This window comes from Pelecanus crispus, chromosome 1, assembly GCF_030463565.1.
Source record: "Pelecanus crispus isolate bPelCri1 chromosome 1, bPelCri1.pri, whole genome shotgun sequence".
NCBI lineage: Eukaryota > Metazoa > Chordata > Aves > Pelecaniformes > Pelecanidae > Pelecanus > Pelecanus crispus.
In genome coordinates this window covers 160,211,544-160,234,287 of record NC_134643.1, presented here as the reverse complement: position 1 = coordinate 160,234,287, position 22,744 = coordinate 160,211,544, and the positions used below count along the sequence as shown (strand labels likewise).

At 41.1% G+C, this 22,744-nt stretch overlaps 1 protein-coding gene across 4 annotated transcripts in view; it reads left to right on the top strand.

Moving 5' to 3' along the window:
- The window catches only part of ARHGEF7 (Rho guanine nucleotide exchange factor 7), a 125,147-nt gene that overhangs the window by 41,638 nt on the left and 60,765 nt on the right, over positions 1-22,744 (top strand). For 3 of the 4 annotated variants that reach the window (XM_075704720.1, XM_075704715.1, XM_075704727.1), the window contains 3 exons: positions 10,288-10,372; positions 14,606-14,736; positions 17,272-17,473. In XM_075704720.1, coding sequence (XP_075560835.1) covers positions 10,288-10,372; positions 14,606-14,736; positions 17,272-17,473 — 418 coding nt within the window. The remainder of the gene's footprint in view (positions 1-10,287; positions 10,373-14,605; positions 14,737-17,271; positions 17,474-22,744) is intronic. The other variant, XM_075704735.1, reaches the window with a different exon arrangement.

The following is a 22,744-nucleotide window of genomic DNA, read 5'->3' as shown; positions in this document are numbered from 1 at the left end:
CCCTTCCTAATGTTTGAAACCTAGTTGCAAGTTTCCTGAATATATCAACTCCCCTCTTCCTTAGGAACTGGTTTATTCCGAGCCGTAAAAAATTCAGTGTGTCACTACTGAGTTCCACCCTTGGTAAACAGCAGTTTGTAAAACCTTGCAGAAAACTGATTCAGTTCTGAATGAATGTTTATGTTCAGGATCTGCTTTCAGACCCTGGCCAGGCCAGTTGGGCAGCCTGTTTCAGTAGTCTTAAGCAACTGTCGTTGTTGCTCTCCTGTCATTTTGATTTATGCCGTGACTAAGTGATCTGCTTGAGGTCAGTCTTCATTTTTGGTGCTCTCGATAATTTCAGGTAGCATGAAATGTTGGTCCGGTGTTTGTGCAGAGCCATTTGTTGCATTGTTCTTTTGTTAAGGCTTTTTCCTAACTTGTTTCTTTCTAACCTGTTATTGGGGGGAAAAAAGTCAGGAAGAAATTTGTAGATATATGAAAATGGCAGAGCCATAATGTATGTTTATACTTTAAGACAGGAAACAGTTTGCAGATTCCATTACAGTAACTTTGTTTGCAAGTACAATGTTTATCTATAAATTATGGAGGAGGAGGTGGATATCTGCCCGTGAACTTTATCGTGCCCTGAAGTACTAGGTAGACATCCTCTGAACAGGTACTCAAGAAAGCTTGTGTTCTCCATGCTGCTCTGTCGTGGTGGTGTTGAATGGGGTTGGTGGAAGGATGGGTACCCAACAGGGTCTGAAGTAGCAGAAGCTGTGGAATGAAGGAGTAGCTTCCCAAAACCACGATTTACTACTGTGATTTAAAAAAAGTGCAGCCATTGGAGCAAACAGCCACTCCCACGGCTTGCAGCTGGTACATGTAACAGGGGTCATAGTCTTACAAATGTAACCAGTTGATACCCTTACAGATATCCCCTGAATTTTTAAGACCAAAATCTGCCATTTCTTTTCTGTTTCTTGTAATTGCAAGTTAGTGATAAAGTAACTCAAACTAATTATCAGCATCTGTCTCGTAGAAAGGCCTAAAAACTGGCTTCACAGGCTTTCTCCTGCTACATTGATCTTTAATGAACTATTCATACAAGAAGAAATTGTTTTCATTAAGCATAAGCATTTACTCTGAGGCACAGTCCTGGAGTAGAAGTTAGCATTGTTTTTGGGGGGGGGGGAAAGCAGGACCTAGAAGCTGCTTTTCTTCTCTGCAGCCTGTTTCTTTTGGGAAAGTTTCCTGTTAGTTCTGTGGGGTTTGCTAATGTTTGTTTACTTTTTCTAAAATTTGGGCCAGCTTTTTCATTAGCTGTGGCACTGTATCCAGTCCCCATGCAGTTTTGGCCTCTAGTTGTATTGGGTTTGCATGGCAAGGTTTTGGTAGCATGGGGGCTACAGGGTGGCTTCTGTGAGAAGCTGCTAGAAGCTTCCCATATGTCTGATAAAGCCAATGCCAGCCAGCTCCAAGACGGACCCACTGCTGGCCATGGCCGAGCCAATGAGCGATGGTGATAGCAGCTCTGGGATAACAGAGTTGGGGGGGGGGGGGGGGGGGGCAGGGGCAGGGATAGGGGACACACCAATGGGACACAAAACTGTACCTGGAGAGAAGAGTGAGAATATGTGAGAGGAACAACCCTGCAGGCACCAAGGTCAGTGCAGAAGGAGGGGCAGGAGGTGCACCAGGCACCGGAGCAGAGACTCCCCTGCAGCCCACGCTGGAGCAGGCTCCTGGCAGGACCTGTGGCCCCATGGAGAGAGAGGAGCCCACGCTGGAGCAGGTTTGCTGGCAGGGCTTGTGACCCTGCAGGGGACCCATGCTGGAGCAGTCTGCTCCTGAAGGACTGCACCCCGTGGAAGGGACCCTCGCTGGAGCAGTTCATGAAGAACTGTAGCTCATAGGAAGGACCCATGTTGGAGAAGTTCATGGAGGACTGTCTGCTGTGGGAGGGACCCCACGCTGGAGCAGGGGAAGAGTGTGAGGAGTCCTCCCCTGAGGAGGAAGGAGCGGCAAAGGCAACGTGTGATGAACTGACTGCAACCCCCATTCCCTGTTCCCCCGCACTGCTCGGGGGGAGAAGGTGGAGAAAATCGGGAGTGAAGTTGAGCCTGGGAAGAAGGGAGGGGTGAGGGGAAGGTGTTTTAAGATTTGGTTTTATTTCTCATTACCCTACACATATTCTCACTCCTCTCTCCTACTCAGTTTCGATTGGTAATAAATTAAACTGATTTTCCCCAAGTTGAGTCTGTTTTGCCCATGATGGTAAATTGCTGAGTGATCTCCCTGTCCTTATCTTGACCCATAAGCTTTTGGGTATATTTTCTCTCCCTTGCCCAGTTAAGAAGGGGAGTGACAGAGTGGCCTTGGTGGGCACTTGGCATCCAGCCAGGGTCAACCTACCACACTAGTCCACTCACACCCTTTGGTGCTGAAGAAGTTTGTCATCTGTGATGTCTAAAAGAAACACTAGGAAAGCAGGAGCCTTCTTTTTAGCAAAAGGTTACTGACACATTGCAATTGTTCTGTAATATCTATGCTGATAAGCACTGCAGAAGTATATGTGGTTTTTTTCATTACAGGGTCAGATGCCAGAATCACTTTCAGGAAGAAAAATACTTTGTGACACTCCTGAGAAGCTTCTTGCTGGTTTCTTGTGAGGCAGTTCTGTCAGTGCGAAGACTTGAGCTTTGGCTTCTGGAACATTGCTAGGGTACATGGCTGGCTTAGCAGAGCAGAGAAGATTAAGTAGAACCCATTGGCAAATTTAGGAAGTTAATATAACTTGTAGTTAACTGTATTGTTACTCTGTACAGCAGGCTTTCATCTAATCAGGTGGACATTGTACTTCAAGATGAATGAAGTGCTTGGGGCTAATTTTTACTCCTTCAAATGCCTTTGGTTCTTTCATTCTTAGGAATTGGACTGTTGGGAGAAGGATAAGGTGGAGTCTTCAGTTCTGATTTTTAGAAAGAAAAGCTAGCTATAGTTCAGTAGGATATCCTTCACCTTTCAGTTGTGGTTTTCCCCAGAATGTATGACAATTTAACCATCCTTGTTTATCAAGTGCACTGGCAGTCTGTGATGGCTTGTGCACTTATTAGCCAAAAAATGAATTTTTACTATTTTTATCACTGAGTGCTTACTCTGCTTCATAGCAGAGCTGTGTGTATTTATTTCCAAGCGTGTACTTTGTGGGTTTTTTCTCAGTCCTGTGTGTCTTCCTATTTACACACAGTATTCCCCATGCATTTTGGCCTGGATTTCCACATCTGTGTTTCCTGATTTATTTGAGGAGAGTAGTTTACATAGTTCTTGTCTGTGTATATCGGAAAGAGAGGCTGAATCTTCCTGCGGGTATGTTTCTGGCCAAGTTTCCCTGTTGAGGTGCCTCTCTTCATTGGCACTAGAAGGTGCTTATGCAATTGCTTTGTTTCAGCTAAACAAGTAGGTGTAACCTGTTGCGTTGGCAAGTACTGAGGTGTCTCAACCTCAGTGTTCTGATCAAATTTTATTTTTGGTAATTTCATTCCAACAACTCTTATTTTGGCTGTAGTTCCAGGAGTGTGAGCTTCCTTAAGCCTTAGTACTCGATCATGTATTAATACTGGATGCCAGTGAATGTGTCTCTCTCTCTCAGTGGCAGCTGAGATTATCACTGTGTGGTATCATCTATAAGATTCAAAACCTACAAAGCAATTCGAAAGTGATTTAGGTTGAAGGTGTGAGAGATGTAGTTCTTGTTTTGCTGTGCAGGTAGAAATTTGAAACAGGCTCATGTTTTCTTATGTGTTTATACAAATGCAGGCAATACTAACCTTTCTGGTTTTTAAATTACATCTTGGTTTGCTACTAGTAGAAGTTTATGGTTAAAAATACCAAATTCTGTGACTTTCTTACTAAAGAATTCATTTGAGGATACTAACTTACTGTGTCATATTCTAAAATCAGACAGATTTGGAAAGCTTCAGACACTGTACAGTTCATCTCCAAAAAGGAATTTAATATTTCTTTGTGTAGACTTTTTTTCATGCTGTTTTTGCTGGGGCTGGTGAAAAATAAATTGTATGTGTTTAGTTTTGGCAATGTTTAGATGTTGACTTTGAAGCAGTGGCTTAGGTAAAATGTTAAGTAGTATTTTAAATTAATACTCTGCAGAATTGTTAGTGCTTTGCAGCTGGTTTGGGCAAAAAAATCGTGGAGCTGGAAGGCTTTAGTACATCTTCAGGGACTCTAAAACAAGGGTTTTTTTTAACCTTTGTCCTCTTCAGATTTGTGTCGTAAATGTATATTCGGATACATGCACGCACATGCAGATGTGCACACAGACACTACAAACTCCCATACACATTTTTATTGCTGGTTGTTCCTGCTTTTGCAGATAAGATGTTAGGTCTTAAAAGTATTACTAGTTGTAGGAATTAAATAAAGCTTTGTATGTGATGTGGTGTTTTTAGTACAGTTAAGTTTTTGCTTTTGAGGAACAGTTTATATGAACAGTAAAATTTATTCCAGATGTCGTCTTAAGTTTTATATATTCTTTACCAGTGAGTTTTAATTTCTCTTGTGAACTGGCACCAAATCACACAGAAATCCTGCACTGCACTTCTGTTCTCCCAGTTATTTTCAAACTTTTCCTCTTGTCTTACTCTTCAATTTTTGAAACAGATCTTAATTTTTTTTTTTAGCTCTCCCTTGTGCTGTGCATACTAGATTTGGGCAACATTATGCTTCATAGAGATTTCTAGAACACTTGTAATCATCTCTCCTTCTACCCCCCTTCCCTTCCTCTCTCAGTTGTCATAGTTCCCTGCTTTTCTTATCTCTCCTTTTACTGCCGCAGCTTTCAGATGATAATTCACGGCTCGAGGAACAGCTGCTGCATAATAGCTGAATGAGACTCAGCTCCACTTACAGCTGACCTAATGTGAGAATAAATGAAGAAATTTGTGCTTTGCACATAGGCTTACCTACGGGATCTTTTTTCCAGCCTGGGCGTATTAGATGTCATCACAGGAAGGTGGACCGTGGCTAGCCTCCGTGGCTTCCCCTTGCCAGCTGCTCTAGGGGTAGAAGTGCGCTGGGGGGGTGGTGGCACAACGAAGTGAGGTGTTGGACTTCTTAACGTTTTTCGAGAAGGTCACCTGTTTCTAACTGTGAGTTGCTTTTCTTTTTTTTCCCCTACCACTTGTTTATTCATGCTCCCCTGGCCAAAAACGCCGCAGCCTGTGCACTAGGAACAGGTGGAGCGACACGTTGTATGTGGTCATGCTGTGCTTTGCCAAGCCACCCTGCTCATTTCCTTTCATTTCCTCCGGGTGAGCAAGCCAATGTTCTCGTAATCTTTTACACTAGGGGCCCGAGGCCACCAAGCTGAGCTGGAAAGTGTCCTGCCAGTTTAGTGCATTCAGCCTAGGGGTTACAGCTTGTTTTGGGGCTGGCTGGTGAGGTTAGCAGTGGCAGCCCTATCTGTGCTGCACAGATGTCTGGGCTGCTCATAAGTCAGCTCCTCAGCTGCTGCAGTTTATGGTGCAGTGCTGTAAAGAAAGCTGTCATCTATTTTTGACAGATAGATGCTTAAGATGTTAATATTCACTGGGAATACTGTACCTGTGTATATTCGAGGCACTAGTCTAGCAAGGAAATGCTTACTAAGAAAAACACTTCTATTTTACTCTTAACAAGTATATGAACTTTTCTTACTATGGCTGTTAGATAGAGCCTTACTGATGCTCTGGTGGTTTAAGGATACAAGCAAGTTAAGATTGGTAGAAGACACATTTGAAGACAAAGTGATTGTCTGGAAGCTTGGCTGAGCCACCCCCGACTTCCCCCCCGCCCCCAGTTGTAGACCTTGCCTTATCAGGAGAAATACCTTAATTTAAAAATACTTCCTCCGTAACTGGCTTCTGGCTTCATGGGCTAGAAGTGGGGAATAAAATAGTATAAAGGATACCTGAGGCCTTGAAACTGCCTGATTTGAAGAAAAGAATGCATGCTGCAGGCTTACTGTATGCCTTAGTCTGCTCCCACCAGCTGTATTCTCAACCTTGTTTTCTAATTTCCTTTTCCTTTCACTAATTCCTTGGTTAATGTTTTTCCTGTTTCAGTAAGTAACGGTTGTGGCAGGGACATGAGGGACGAACATTGCTATGTTAGTTTTATTTCCGTATTGCTATTGGATCATAAATACCATTTGAACAGAAGTCTCCATCCACTCAGGGTTAGCGGTTTAGATAACTGAAAATGACCGGAATGTATTACCATCGCCATTTTGAATGTGATGGAGTTTAAACAGATGCATGCAGAGCTCAGTCTTGTTTTAAAATGAGAGGATGGATTTGGTAGTTGAACAACCAGTATGTAGATGAAATGGATCTCTCAGATAATAAGAGGCGTACAGGAATGAGCCTGCTAAGCTTGACATTCATTGATTCCCAGCTAACTGTTTATAAATTGCAAAATGTTTCCAGTGTAAGGGTCCTAATATAGTCCTGGTCTGTATTTAATAAGTGTGCTTTATGTTAATGCTTACGTAAGACATATCTGCAGGTGATCAATTGTATGGAATTTAAAAACAAAGGTATTTTATTTAGATAGTTTGTTCAAAAGATTTGGCTTGGCTGGGTCCTCATCTGGTGTGATTTATAACAGTTTTATACTTGCATCCTGACTAATGTTTTAGCTGACTGTCTTGGTGGAAGATAAGGATTGGATGAACAAGAGGGTAAACTTTGTCACAGGTGGAGTCTCTGCAGAGTTAAAAATGTTGTTTGCCTGGAAAGCAAGGGTGTATTGGAAATATTTTTCCATAAAGCCTTGTTTAACATCTATATATGCCTGTCACATGTGTTTAAAAGATAAATCTCAATATTTCCAGGGTAATATCTTTTAGGTTTTAAGAGCTGTTGTAGGCATGTGCAAGTTTGAATTCATGTTGTGCTTCTGACATGATTTGAGAAGTGGGTTATGCTAGTATTGTAGAAGATAGTTTAGCGTGCAGACTGTGTTATGTGGTAATAATTTGCAATATAAAAATAACTTTGCTTGATACTTAGATCTCAAAATCCAGCCTTGATTCTTGCAGTTGCAGAATTGGGGGTGTTGTATGGGGGGGACGTTTGTCATCCGGTGACATTGAATAGGGAAGTTACTGAATTACTTTTCTCACATCAAGATATGATGTTTTAAAGAGTCAGTTCTCACAGCTGATCTGTCCGTAAATACCAGAACGAAGGTGGTAATCCACATGCAAGTCAGACTTCTCTTGAAACCTGGAGCAGACTGTTTTCTCTGGCAATCCTGTGGAAGCTTCTCTTAAAGTGTCTTATCATAGAATCGTTTAGGTTGGAAAAGACCTTTAAGATCATCCAGTCCAACCTCTTGATGCCTTTACTCATGTCAGAGAGAATTTTCAAACACATTGTGAAATGAGCAAACCTCCACTAAGATGGAAGAAGGGTGTGAGTGTTTGGTGGGTTTTTTTGTTGTTGTTGTTGTGGGGGTTTGGGTTTTTTTTGTCTTGGTTTGGTTTTTTGAAACAAGGTTTTTATAATCAGGTAGTTGAGTTCATAATGAATTAGCCCCAAAACTTTAGAGCACCTAAGCTTTTTCCCCTCATTTTTTATCTCTCTAGGTTAGTTTATTCTTTAAACATTTAAGTTAGGAGAAAATCTCTCTGGAGGATGTCATGTCCCCCTCTATCAAATGCTACTAATGAACATACTGGCCATGAACGTGCTGAGGGTGGCTTCCTGTCAGAATTGCTTTCTGTAAAATCGCAAGGAAGCAAATGTTTCTCGTATCCTCCCATTGTGGTGTTTCCTGTAAAGCAGCACACTGGATGCGTGTCCTGGATACAGGCTTTTTTATGGCACTATACGTGTTGGGATGATCCAATCAAATTGTTCTCGGTATCCCCTATACTCTCGGCATAGCAGGAAACGAGGCTTCCTTGCATCCTGTTGTTCGCCAGTTAGCTTGACTTTGGAGAGCTCTTGGCTCTAGCAATATCCAGAATGAAGGTGAGCTTCAAATGGTTTTAGGATTTTTGGGGTTTTTGTTTTTTTTTTTTTTTTCAGTTTTTGTAAGTTTAAGCTATAGTTTCTAAGCTTTTTCTTCAATGTTCCTTTTTCTTATAGTTCTGTCTCTCCCCTGTAGTACCTTTCTGATCCAGCTCTGGTGTCCGCACAAGTGCCCGTGTCTCTTGTATTTCCTTTTTTTGGGATCAGAGCTGTTATTTCGTGATTCTGTTCATACTTTTCGTTTGCTTGTTCAAAAACTACAACAGTAAGCGTATAGCTAATAATGAAAATTTTACACTCCTGATGCCTTCTTGTTCCATAACAGCTTGATTCTGCACCCCCCACCCCACCCCCCCCTGCCCCCAGTTTGAGCACTGGTTAAGCTATCTCCAGTCTGGTTTTGCTTATATGTATTCTGCTGTCACCTTATTGGTATCTTTTCTCATGTCTGTTATAAATTAGGTTATTAATAAAACTTAACGTATCTTTTGTCTCTTTGTGTAAAATCAGATCATTTATTTGCTTTTTTTATTGTCTTTTATGAGGAAGTATTTAAAAACTATGTGCACAAAGTTTCGGGAAAAACCCTACAAAATCCACATCTAGGCAACTCCCTGGTCCCTCTCCTTACAGCTTCAGATAAATAAGAGTAGTATTTAAATTTTCTGTAGCCCAGTGAAACTTGGTGAAATAGTTATTTGATTTATGTGGAGTGATAACTGCTTGGAGTATATTAGCATTTGCCTCTGCTTGATTTTGTGTCTGTTTTGTGGCATTGCTCTTCTGAGCTGTGTACACGGTACCTGAGCTTGAGAGATGTCAGCACCTGTACAGTTGAGGTAGAACTGCTGCTTGCTGGGACCAGAGATGATCCTCAGTCTGAGGGGAAAAAAATGTACATGTTAACATGTGCAAGTACCTCAAATACTATGGCTGCTTTGGGAGACTTTTTCTTACTGAGTAATACTGTCATTAAATGTTTCCCAAATCTGCTCTGCCTTTGTTAGTAGATCACATAACCAGTCACAACTGGTCTGGCAGTCCCTTCTGTGGTTACTTTAGGTAGTGTTCATGAAAATTGTCACTTCTCTTGGGTTTAACCAGCCTCTCTGTTTCTCTTCCCAGCCTTCCTTTTGCCCCTTCCTCTCTTCTCCCCTGGGAATATGGGTTTTTCCTCTCCTGCCTCTGAAGGCTGCTTTCTGGGGTACAGACTTTCTGATAGTGCCTGTGGGATGGGTCTGTGGGTCTGTTACCAGGAAAAAAACAAGATTTTGTTGACTTTTTAGATAAAAGCAGCTACGCTGAAGGAAACTGAATCTCTTTCTGTTTCTTAAATCAGTTGGAACAACTGTAATAGCTGTTTCCTTTATTGTCCTCTTTCTAGTCGTGCACAGGGGAATACTGTGACTCCTTTCAACCTATGCAGAATCTGCTGCGAGAGCTATTTTCATGAGACTTGGGATGAGTGTTTCTATTACCTCAGGCAAATATTGTGGGTGTCTCTTCTTTTTTTCTTTTTTTTTTTTTATCTCATCTTTTTTTCCCCTGAAAATCCAGATGTTTAACGTCACCCAGTGCTTGAAAGTTACTGGAGTGTTTTCTACAAGGTAGTTTGAGATTTGGATCTCTTTCCCACAGTTAAAAAATAAAAATAAAGTAAGCCCTAGCTTTTATCCCTCCCTTTCCCAAACCTCATTCTCCATCTAACCTATCCAGCAACTTCACTCTTCGTAAAATTAATTAATTTTCAGGAATGCTGCCTTCCTCTATGTCTTGTAGAGTAAAGAGATAGCATGTACGTTGTTGTAGTACTTCTAAAAGTATTTGTAGTAATTTAAAAAATATTTTATGAACCATCAGGTACGGTGCCTGTGAGCTGCTACAGAAAAAGAAGAGTATGCCAATGGTGCCCAGTAACTCTTTGGGCCAAACTGTCTGAGGAAAGCTTTTCTCTTCTGATAATTATGTTTTATTCAACTTTCCTGTAATTTAAATGACACTTGCTATTTTTAGCATATATGTTCTTCATTTTTTCTCAAATGCACCTGTTTCTATATTCTCTTCCTATTTAAAAATGAGTTTTGGGGGGTTTGTTTTTTTTTAAAGGGGAAAAAAACCCCCTCACAGTTTTACTGGTCCACAGCCACCACTGAAAGACTGACACCTTGATCAAGCAATGGTTTCTGCAGTCATGGTTTGCATGATAGCATAGAAATGCTTAGTTTAAATGCTTGTTTCTATGACTTACTGTATGTTCTTTTGTTTTCAGACTTTTGATGCAAATGACCTGTATCAGGGACAGAATTTCAGTAAAGTTCTCAGCTCTCTCGTGGCTTTAAATAAGGTGACTGCAGGTAAGTAGCCTCTGCTCTGTCCTGGTGCTTGTTCACCTTGCCTTCAACTTACCTCAGTGTGTATTTATGCCTGTTGTTACACTCACCATAAAATGAACATGTGCAGTGTTTTAGAAGAGTTTCTTTGTTGCGGTTTGTTGTTATGACTTCTGCAGTTGCCTCTCTGGATTCTCTCTTCTGCAGAAAGAAGTTTTGCAGCGGAGCTAAGGCTGAGCCTTTTAGCTGGCAAGAATTCTTAGAAAAAGGCCCCATCTTTGGTTTTTTTGTTTTTGTTTTTGTTTCTGGGTTTTTTTTTTTTCCCAGTTTCAAATACTAAAAGTTGACTTTTGCCCCACTCTCATTCCCGTGTTTGACCACTTTTGTCAGTGTTTTTGTCGTGTAGTCCCCCATTCCCCAGCACTGTCCTTTCTTGACAGTAACAAAAGGATAGCCAATATCTCTGATCCCTTAATTCACACGTTTCATTTAGGTAGTAGCTAGAAGTTACAGACCACCTACCTCAAGTTCTTTGGGGGGAAGAGAGTGCTGTAGAAATAGCACACAAGTGAGAGGTATCCATGCTTTGTAATAGGGTGAGGCTGTACTAAATGATGTCAACTGGACCCCAGGGTAGTCAAGAAATCTTAACATTGGTGGCCCTTTTTGCTGCTCTGTGCTGGGGTTTTACATTGTCAGCAGCAAGTTCCAGTAATGGTCATCAGGTTAGAGTCTGGTTAGAGAGAGATATGATTTAAAAATTGGCAAGCATGGTCTATTTTTATGTGGGGAGGAAAAGGAACCTGATAGAAAAGTCAGTGGTGGATCAGTGTTACTTTGTTTAATATTAATATGATAGGTATCTTGTCACTTTTATAATACTCTTCTGGTCCATTACAACAGGGATTTTTATTTGGCGGGTTTGTTTTTTTTTTTTTTTTTCCCCCCCTCCTTGCATCAGAAGACACCCCTTAGGAGAATTCTTAGTTCTAATGAATGAGCATGGAGTAATACCATTGATGACTTTGAAGCTACTTACACCAGTTGAAGATACCGCCTTTCATCTTAACTGTGCAAGTGCAAATGTAAACCATTTCAGTACCTCTTTAAAGCTGCTGTACACTGACCATAGCTGCTTTTAAAGGGGAGGAAAAGTGTGGCTGTTTGGTCCAGACATGAATAGAATAATACCCACATCAAAAAGCCACAATTGCAGCTGGCCTTAGAAAGGACACAGGCTGATGCCTTTCATGGAGGTGGGGGTGGTATGGAAACCAAAAATCAAAACCACATGCAAACTGTGGTGTTGCCTCATTCCTAGGAGCAAGCAGAGCTGCATAAATCTTCCTGACCAACTGTTCTTTCAAACAATTTTCTTTAATTGGGTGACTGTGTAGAAAGCATTTTAGGTTCTATCTCCCTCCTTTACTACTGGAAGATGGCTTTCAGGTTCCCATCTGGGTTTGCAAGAGTTTCAGGTGTACACATGTTCACACTCCATCGAATTCTTTAAGTTCAGGAGGGGTAGGATCAAGGTACCAGTTGCCATTTGTAGACAGATAAGGAGAGAGGAACTGGTGTAGGGAGGCTGAGATAATGGTGGAGAAGAAGAAAGGGTGTTACAAACCCTGGAGATTGCTGGATGGATAAAAGTGTGAAACTTCTGTGACATCTACCAAATTAATACTTGCCAAACATGCATGTTCTGTTGCCAGTCAAGATTCTTGAATTTTTAGCAGCAGAGTTGAATTCTTTTCTGACCATAGTCCCATTGAGAAATTCATTGAACATGTTTATTTGGTTTTTTAATGGAAACTTTAATGGATACATGGGGTCTGCAAGCCTTTTAAGTCGATCAAAAGTTCAAATTCTTTTAAAAATATTCCGATATTATTGGTAAAAATACTTGCAATTTGCATGTTGTTTGTTTGTAATAATTTTCGTTCTTTTCAGCTCGGACACATGCAGTTTCTAATTCAAGCCTCAAAAGGTGCTCTTGTATTAGTGTATTAAATCTGCTGTTGTGAACTAGAAACTTTTGGGAATGAGGCCACACTTAAACAATTTGTAAGTAGTGTGTTTTAGGGTTGCCCAGAGGCTGGAACACACTGCCATGAATAAACCTGATCCTGTTTTCCTAGGTGAACTGTGTCAAGGTATAATGCTGGATTTGGTGGTGTGTCTGTCCTTCTACTTGACTGCAGATAGGCAACATAGCAAACTTGGACATGGAGATGCTTCAGGTTACTTATAAGCCTTAAGTTCTGTTAGTTACTGATGGCTGCAGCAACTTTCAAGTTTTTGGGAGCATTAGAATTAGCCATAAAGTTGTGATTTACAAACGAAGGCCTTGATCTAGTTCCATTTCTGTCCCGTCAGTCTGTGAAAACAAAGATGTATGTTCTTTCTGTAATGGACTATAATCACCAGTGTTCATATTTACACAATGGCCGTCAAATGCTTTTAGGAAAGGAGGCTCACAAAGTGTGAGGTCTTTTATGACTTCAATGTATAATGACACTGTCCATACAAAATATGGAACTTAGATGAATAATTCTAATATTGCACTATTTGACTAGGGTGTGTATATTTGTATTTGAAGGATAATGATTTTTGAAGGATGACTATTTAAAAAGATGCACCCGAGGAAAATGTTCTCTGTTCAGTCACTGCAGACTTGGAGCATCCTTTGTCAACAGTTTTTTCTTCTGCGCCCACTGTCCATCTAAAACCCCTTCCTTCCTCTTGCATCTCGGCTGCTGTTGGATGCCGTGGTGAAGTTGAGAGGCTTTCCTGTTGAATCGAATTCTACCTTCAGGTTTGATGTGGAGCAGCAGACACACTTTGTTCATCAGTCTCCTCATGGAACTGCACCTATATGTGTATCTCCCTTTGACCAAAAATAACTAGGATTGCGTAATAGTTGTCTGCTTTAGTCTGAAAGTAACTGAGAGACTGTAGTTGTGTGCATGTACCTCTGGTGGAGGTAGGGTACTGGAGGCAAAGCGAACTACTAGGAAAGAGAGTAAGAGAGGCATAAAAACCAGGAGAGCGGTTGGGATGCCCGTGTAGTATAGTGAAAACATGTAATTTTGGGACAGAAAATGCTGCATTGCTTTTGGAGCTCCTTGAAACTCAGATGCTCACTGAATGATTTCCTTGTGCATGGGAGAACATGAGGAAAAGGAATGACTTGCTGTATTTGTGCAAAGGAGCGATGTTTGTCTGCTGTAACATGTCACCTGTGCAAGGGCCCTGGGAGCATCCCCCTGCAGGTTTGGCTGGGGGAGCTGGTGCAGCCAGGAGCAACCCCTATCCCACCGTAACGCTGGGGAGAGGCTCCCGGCGGTCCTGCGGGAGACCATGGCCAGCACTGACCCCGGTCCTTAGGAGCTGCTTTCGGTGCAGCCCGGCCCCTGTCTGGCTGTGGCCTGCTAATCCGCAGGAGGACACCCCAGCCGTGGATGGGCTGGCACCCCATCCCCAGGGAGGTGCCCAGCGTCCTGGGCTGGGGCTGCCCTGGTGCCCAGCTGCCCGCTGCTGGCTGGGGCGGTGGGATGAGCCCTGCCCTGCCACCCCCTCGATGCCTCCAGCCCACAGGGACCCCAGCAGCACCCTGACAGCACCTAGCTGCCCTTCAGGTGAACACCTCACAAATGGGCATGCTTCGCAGAGTAGAGACAAATGAAAGAGCGGAGAGGTTTGGGGGGGTGGTGTTTTTTGAGCAAGCAGCTTTCTTCCTTTCCACTCCTCTTATCCCTCTCCCGCCGTCCAAGGAAGAAGAAATAGCTTAGTTGGCAAAAAAGGGACGAGACAAAGGAACGTAGGAAAAAAGACAGTGGAAGGAATGTTTTAATTGAGAAGGAGATTGGGGCGGGGGGGAGGGGAGCTAAGAAACAGATGTGGCTGGCTTTACTTCAAGCAAGTTTTACGCTTTCAAAATTCTTGGCCAGTAGCTAAAATGATGCTGGTTAATTACCTTTAAATAGACTGGTAGTGAGTGGGAATGGAAAAATACAGCTGTAACCCTCCTCTTCCTAAACAGCTTAAATTGTTTTCCTGTCTGTGTGGGGAAGAAACTGCCAGTGTCTCAGGATTTCAGGTCACTTATTACTGTAATTTTTTTTTAACCTTGCATTATTGAGCAACTACAGATACATTGAATCTGCTTTAAGCACCTGAGTTTTACAGAACTAAGCAGAAGTTATATGCAGATTTCTCAGATTCTAATATTTACTTTTTTTTCCCCTCCTACAGACATAGGGCTGGGCAGTGACTCTGTATGCGCACGTCCCTCATCTCATCGGATAAAATCTTTTGATTCTCTGGGATCCCAGTCTTTACACAATAGAACTTCAAAACTCTTTCAGGGACAGTATCGGAGTTTGGTAAGTTCTAGAAGAAAAGAAAGATGCTGTGGGGTGGGTTTTTTTATTTTTCCCTTTTGACAAGATTTATAAGTAAACAACGGTGTAGCAAAGTAACTGTTTCCTCTTTCACCTATGTATTTCGAGCCTGTAACATTCTATTTTTGGAGCTTTTATTATGATGTTCCAAAATACATGCAGCTTTCTCTGAACTTCTAATTATTTTTTTTTCTTCACAACTTCATGTTGTCTGCATATGCTGTATCTTACTGGCTTTCTTACTTTTCAGTATAAGGACTTGCTTTTTCAAAGGCAAAAATCTCATTTTTCTCCATGTCTGTGAGTTTAGGGGTGATGATTGAAGGATATTCAAACCTCAGCAAAGGTAGTACTTTTAATGTTGGCAGTATTGGTAGTTATTCCTGGTTTTTGTTATGTTTCAAAGTGAATCCTTCAATTAGCCTTCAGGTGACTGAGTGGCATAGGCGGTTGTTTTACAGTATGGCTGAAATCAGGATGGAGTGCTGTATTGAAACTAACTGTGATGAAAGGTGCTTTTAGTGACTAAAAGGTTTGGAAGGAGGGTTCAGATATGTACTGTAAACTGCTTTTTCCATGCTTGAAGGAGGCTGTTTTGAACTATGTGATGATTGCTGTGTGAAACTTTAAACACAGTGCTCTGCTTAAGCTTCCTTAGGTGTGGTTTGATGTGTTTTCTCTGGTAGCAGAGCCCTTGCAAGTTCTTGCCCTAGGCCCCTAATTCCAGCTCCCACTCTGCTGTTCACCACCCACTCAGTTTTGCTGATGCAGCTGTTTGTGGGACTAGCTGTTAGCTGGATTACTGAAGTAATTGGTGTTTTAAGTATTTCTACCACTTTGGTGATCTGAGCAGCTCTGCAGAAAGTTGCAAAGGGGCAGAGAAGTGCAAGAAGGAGGGAAAGAGAGCTAGTGGCCAAACCTGGGAAATTCTTAGTTTGGTTTTCATGCTGTAGATGATCAGTTTGGAACTGTTCTCACCAAACTTGTACTTCATTTTCTCTACTGGAGAGCCATCCTGGCAGAGTAAAGGGACTGTAGTTGATGTCACTGTGCAATATTGCTGCTTGTTTTGTGGCTTTTTACCATTTACTAAGGCAAACCTTTTTCTCTTGTTGAGCAGTCATAGCAGATGAAAGCACATGATGTACAAGCAGAAGACTAAGGCAGAGGCACTTGTTTGAAAATGTGCTGATCTAATTTTTGAACATTGTGACTTGCAGTATCTTGTGGCTTTCTGCATGTTTTCAAAGTTGTGCTTGCCTTCGTTTTCCTGCAGTTTCTCAGCCACTAAAAATCTGATTTTTAAATTGAGTTGTGATACAGTAACACGATTGCTGTGGATATGAATTAAGCTGACATGTTATATGATCCCAGTGACTTTACACAATACATCTTTTAATCATCTCAACTATATAGATAACATGTAGGTGAAATTCTGCTACCTGGATAGCTGACTAGGATTGCTTACAATCATTTTCTCACTAAGTTACTTTTAAATAATACAGGTATTGATTCTTACTTATGATAGAGACAGACTTGATTTATGGTCCTGTTCTCTCAATTCCAGTGCAATGGATTGTATTTGGATTATTTAAAGCTGCCCAATTATTTAGCTTTTTTAGCATAAAAGTTTGTCCTAACTCTCATGAAATGCTTAAATGATGCAGATATTCAAAACCGACATCAAAGAACAAAATGCTGTATTTGAACATCATTAATTTGAAAGACTTCTAAGAAGTAGCTATTAACATTCACTTGTTACGGTAGAGCGATAATCTGCCTTCACATCTGTGATAGGCAATAAGCATATATATATACACACTTATATATATATATGGACAGCTGCAGGTCTGACATGCTGCAGACTTGCAGCTTTGCTAGACTTCAGGCAAATGATTTGTGAGTACTTATTCAAGGTAAATTGCATAACGGTTTCGTAGGTTTTGTGGAAAAACACTGAAAAAACTCCATTGGCAGGTCATGGAGACTCAACACATTCAGGTGTGGAAACTTCCAATCTGATCTGTTACAGGGAGGGGAAAAAAAAGTTTTAAGTGGCAAACTCTCTATTTATATCCAGAATTAAATTAAATCCAAGTCAGTTCCACCTTCCTTCCAGCCTAGAAAGTTTTAGGAAAAAACTCTCTAATGTAAAGCTGTTGTTTCTTTGTAGTTGCCAAAGGCAGTTCCAATTTATACTATATATAGAAAATAGAATTTGATTTTTTGGGGGGGAGTAAGAATGATTCTCATCTTAGCTCTGTTACCCCCTTCTGATTTGAAGGAGCTGTAATAAGACTATATACTCCCTGGACTGAAACAAATCCATAGATTAAAAATGACAGAAATACTGGAAATGGCAAATCATCCCATACAAATGCTTAGAGTAAAAACATGTGGGGAGTGTTGTGTGTAGAGGAGGGGCTATTTCTGTTTTATGGATACTCCTGTTTTGTTCATGGAATAATCGTTTAAACCTCTAATGTGATCTTTGTTCTTTGTATTCTCACTTACTAGGACATGACAGATAACAGCAACCATCAGTTGGTGGTGAGAGCAAAATTTAATTTTCAACAGACAAATGAAGATGAACTTTCTTTTTCAAAAGGAGATATTATTCATGTTACAAGAGTGGAAGAAGGAGGCTGGTGGGAAGGAACTCTAAATGGCAAAACAGGGTGGTTTCCAAGTAACTACGTACGAGAAATAAAATCAAATGGTGAGTTTTGAAGGAGACCGTATTTGCAGAAATTCTTGCTTTGGGTAGAGGTTGGTAGCTGGTTGATTCATTAAAAACTGTAATGCTTTTTGTTTAAGCTTGACTGTATTTACTGAACTTCATTCACAGCAATCATTAATGCTCAGGAACTCATACCCCCTCACCCCAGTTCACTATATAGAGTGGTGTAGGACTTTTGAATTAACAGTAAGCATGCAGTAAACAAACCCCTAAAACCAACAATAAACTATACCAAAAAAATCTCTAAACATGTCCTATTACTTAGAAGCAAACAAATGTGGGAAAAATCCCCAGTTCTGCTGAAATCTACTAAAAGTTAGAGACAAATTTTGAAAGATAATGTATTTGTGATTTTTCTTTATTGTTCATGTGCCTTCAACTTTTCGTTGTACAGGCTTCACTCTTCCACTGAAGTTTTATTTTGAGCTTCATACAACGAAAGTGCCTTCTGTAAATGTTACCTTCATGACTGAATATCAGAACTAACATTGAAACACACATCCAATGAAAACACACATCTTTTGGGCCACGCTAAAATCATGGGCATGACTTTTTTTTTTTTTTTTGGCAGCCATACAGGTGCATGATTGCAAACTGAAGTTGAGGGTAAAACTCGGTTTTAAAACTTATTTTTTCTCCTTCAGTTGTGTCCTCTTATTTTCTTCCTTGATTTACTATCTACAGTCTGTTTTTGCGGAATGCTGGAGTCTTAGATCTCTAACTTCATTGTAATTTTCAACTAGACCCTCTTAGGCATAGTCACGATGTAAGACTTAGCTTTCATATTCTTCAGAGATCTTCGGATGCAGCTTATCCTGAAAAACAATTCCTGAAGCTTGTTTTTTCTTGTCTGTAGTGTTGTAGCAGTCTTTCAGCCATGATGACTTTTTTGTCCTATCATTATTCATTTAAAACATTGCTGCAGAGGTCTTGTTTGGATTTCGGTTTTGATCTTTTCAGACTCCTGAGACTGGAACCTGGCTCTGCAGTTAGGCTCCAGAATGGAAGTAGCTTTTAACAGTGAACATAAGAGAACCAAAAGTTTCTAGCAACTGAAATTAAGGTTGTTCTTGTTTTTGTTTTTTTTTTTAAGAATACTTCACTTGGGTGAAGTAACTCTCCTAAATAGGAAAGCCAACAAGCTGTGGGGCTGAGGTTAATACCAAGTGCAGTTTGATTGTTGCCAGTCCTTGCAACCCTGTCCGATTGCTGGGGGCCAAGATGAACTGCTTCCTGTCCCTGGTTTAATTTTCACTTCTCACCATCAGAAAAGCTTTCTGCTAAGCTCTTCTTTTCCCTCTGCTGTATAAGCATGTAGCACGGGCTTGCTCCTTCTGGCTTATGCGAGACTTCTTGCATTCTTGGAGCGCTCTCTCATATGCTCAGTTGCTTCTACAGAAGGGAATATGTGCCCGTGCTTTTCTCTTTCTCACGAAGCTGAGTTCATTGCTTTTGTTTTCTGTGCATTTACTTACTCTTACAAAGTTAAAATGACTGACCTGTAGGTCTCTAGCTTTCTCTGTTCTCCTCCTCCTTTTTAAAGATGATTACTATGTTTGGCCTTTTCCAGTACTTTATGGAACTTCACTTGTCCTCTGTGCTTTCAAACATGGATGTAGCTAGTTGTCTTACTGCCAAATCAGCACAGCAGGTACTGCTTAATTTATCAAAATACTAGTTTTAACCTGCTTTTATGCCTTTGTATGTGTTTGAATTGTCTGAAGTTGACCTTTTTATAATGAGGACAGGCGGGTGGTAGAAGGAAGCATCATGTATTAAGAGCTTCCTGTTGTCTGTTAACTCTTCTTCTCTATTGAGTTGCAGATTGGCTTTCCCCCTTGATGTGTGTATGCTATGGAATGTTATGTTGCTACTACCCTTATGTCCCTATTAGTTGTGTTTCAGCTGGTGACCTGACTTTTTCTAGTTACTTTTGCTTCTTTTTGTGGGTTTGAGGTCAATGTAGTATTTGTGTTGTTTGATCATGTCAATTTGCATCTACTTTTCCTGCTCTTCCTTTGAGATGCCCCTGATTTTTAAAGGACTTGTTCTTGTGAGCCTTTTCCCCTTACATTGTCACTAGTAGGAAGCCTTTTTTTACCCATATTTTTAAGTTTACTGAATTCTTCTTACTTGAAGTTCATTGTTCTCATTTTGCTGCTCCACCCCTGCCTTGGTTGTTTCTATGAAATTTGTTACGAGCATTTCTATTCTCAACCAATTTCTGCTTTGTGGGTATTGTTTAAGGTGCTAGAGAGAGGGCTTTTCTGTAATCTCTTCCCTTCTGTATCAAAGCACATTACCACTGTGGACTGAGGTTGGGCTTCTCTTTGTTCTGCTGTCCTTGTTGAAGCAGGAATGTAGTGCCGTTTACCACAAAGCTCTGAAGTTACGTGAATGGTTCTGGTGGGTGTTCATGAGAAGTTTCATCTAGGTTATACATATGGGTTGACAGTCTCTGTTGCACTCCTATGCCCTTGCTCATTTTTTCTAGTCTTAGTTAGACTGGTTGACATTTCTTGATAGTCTTTTACTGTCCATTTTTCTTGACTTCGTGGCAACTTTATATACCTCACTTTAAGATTTTTCTAATTCAGAAATGTTTTAAGTGCCTTCATGCTTTGAGCATGAGATTAAAACACAAAAGTGCTTTTTTTCCCCTGATGTACGTTAAAATGAGTTAGTAGAACTTGCTGTCTTACAAGCTTAAAATTCAAAATGTGTTTTCTGTCAGTGTTATCCTGATCTTTTTAAAATCAATTCATTATAGGATTGTTGAAATACTTGCTCTTGATTAAGGTCTCTTTATGAACAAAATGTTCATCCTGGACATCTAATTGGCTTTCAGAATACTCTGTAAAATGTTCTGGCATCGACAGTATGACCCCACCCTTCTATCTTCTTTCAAATGTGGCTGAAAATACTGCAACTAGGTAAAAATTCTGTATAGGCAACGTTGTGTGTTATCATTTTTGATGGATTATTTTGGAGAGCTCCTGCGAACTGCTGGGTTTGATTAACTAAATCCCTTCAGTCTGCTGCAACCTGACTTTGGCTGACTGGCAAAAAAACAGAAGAGAAGTTCTTCATGCATCTGTGTTTTTGTTTTAATTCTCACAAAATTCATAGGCATTAGATGTTTAGACAAATGGATTTTTGTTCTAAGTTAGAATCCTCTAATGTCAGATAGCTGTGTATTTTTAATCATAGCTTGTACAGTTGCTCTGAAGTTAGATATTCAAGGAAAGGAAGAAGGAGCTGCTTAGTAATGGGAACTCTCTTTACCCATATTGCTGTCTTAAAGATTTTAGAAGAAAAGTAAACTACATTACATATATTGCACAAGCAGAGCATGTTAAATGATAAGGTATCTCGGAGAAGCTAAAACATCGCAGAGCTGTGCCCATGTTTACCATGTTGTAACTTGTTTGCTTAGCTATGCCAGAATGATTAGTGTTAGCACAGAGTGCTAATACATGTGTGAGGTGAGCTATGAATGGTTGTAGGACAGATACTGAGATTATTGAGCAAAGCACAGCATTTACTTTTCTTAGGCTGGACAATGACTCTGTGTCTTGGGGAAAATAAATTTGGTTGAGGTAGAAAATGGTTTTTATTTTTCTTTTGCGTGTGTGTTTTCTTGCCTTCCTCACCCCCCAACACAAGGGGAAAGGGAGGATTTGTTGGAAATTGCGGTACTTACAATCAAACTTGGAAACAGAAGAAAAAAAATGTAGTAGTAGTTTCTTTTCAGGTATGTGCCTACACTGTAAGGATCAAAAATACGGTCCATTTCTGTCTCCCTCCCTGTGCGCATGTTTTCATTTCCCTTTTTAAACCCTGTAACATCTTGCCTTTTTTTAATGTTCTTTGATCACTAGTCGGGAAGTACTTTGAAATGAGAGGACTTTATTTTCATCCTGCTATACTGTTAGACATGATGGAGGGTAGAAGATTTATACTGTGTAAACTTGTTAGAAATTTGACAGTGTGGCTTTATTGAGGTTTTTTTTCTTACATAAAATGGAGTGGGGAGGGGTGAAGGTGTGGGTGGAATCTTGTCTCTTACACTGCTGCTTCTGTCTCGCACAGTAGAGATTTGGAGACTTTAGTTTTGAGAGTTCCCTTGTGATGAAGAGAATAGAGGTTAGCCAGAATGCAATGCACTTGCTTAGCTACTGTCAGATGTTAATCAGATTTTTAAAAAATCACATGGTCACTTGCTGTGTTTTATCAAAGTGTAATCCATTTAAATGGCATGAGATTATGCAGAAGGGAATACAGCTTTGAAAAATGACATTTGATATGTCACAAACTTTATTCTAATTCTTCACAGAAATTAACGTGTCATTACTGTCCTAGCCTCTCTTCTGTTATGCTTTCTTGACAGTTATGTTATTATCAGGCCCAGTGCAAATTACAGTGTTAATGGTTCTTCTGGTTAGATGTTAAAAACGGGGGGAGGCTGGAATCACAGTGTGGGAAAAGGCCAGTGTATAGTGGAAGAGTAGAGTATACCTGTTCCCATACCATCCTGTGGTGCATGAGGGAAGGACAGATACCTTTTTAGCTTTGAAAAAAAGAGGTGAGGGGGGGAGGAAAGAAAACGCCACCAAGAATGCTAGCTTTCCTATCCCCAACCACGCACAATTGGAGGGGTATTTTGTTCTCTTGTCAAGAGTTACTCTGCAGGCATAAATGGAATAGATTTTGGGACAAGTGAATACTACTAGGGAAGAAGTGTTCGTAGTGTCAGTGTTGCAGAGTGGAGTTCCAGTGATGCCTGAACCAGCTACAGGGGTGGTGTCTGTGAGAAGTGGCTAGAAGCTTCCCATATGTCCGATGGAGCCCATGCCAGCCGGCTCCAAGATGGACCCACTGCTGGCCAAGGCTGAGCCCATCAGCAACAGTGGTAGTGTCTCTGGGATAACATAGTTAAGGGGTGGGGTGGGCGGGGGGAGTGGAAACCAACCTGGCACAACTGCAGCCGGAGAGAAGAGTGAGAATATGTGAGAGGAACAACCCTGCAGACACCAAGGTCAGTGGAGAAGGAGGGGCAGGAGCTGCTCCAGGCACCGGAGCAGAGATTCCCCTGCAGCCCACAGTGAAGCCCATGGTGAGGCAGCTGTGCCCCTGCAGCCCAGGGAGGTCCACGGTGGAGCAGATATCCACCTGCAGCCCGGGGAGGACCCCACACCGGAGCAGGGGGATGTGCCCGAAGGAGGCTGTGACCCCGTGGGAAGCCCATGC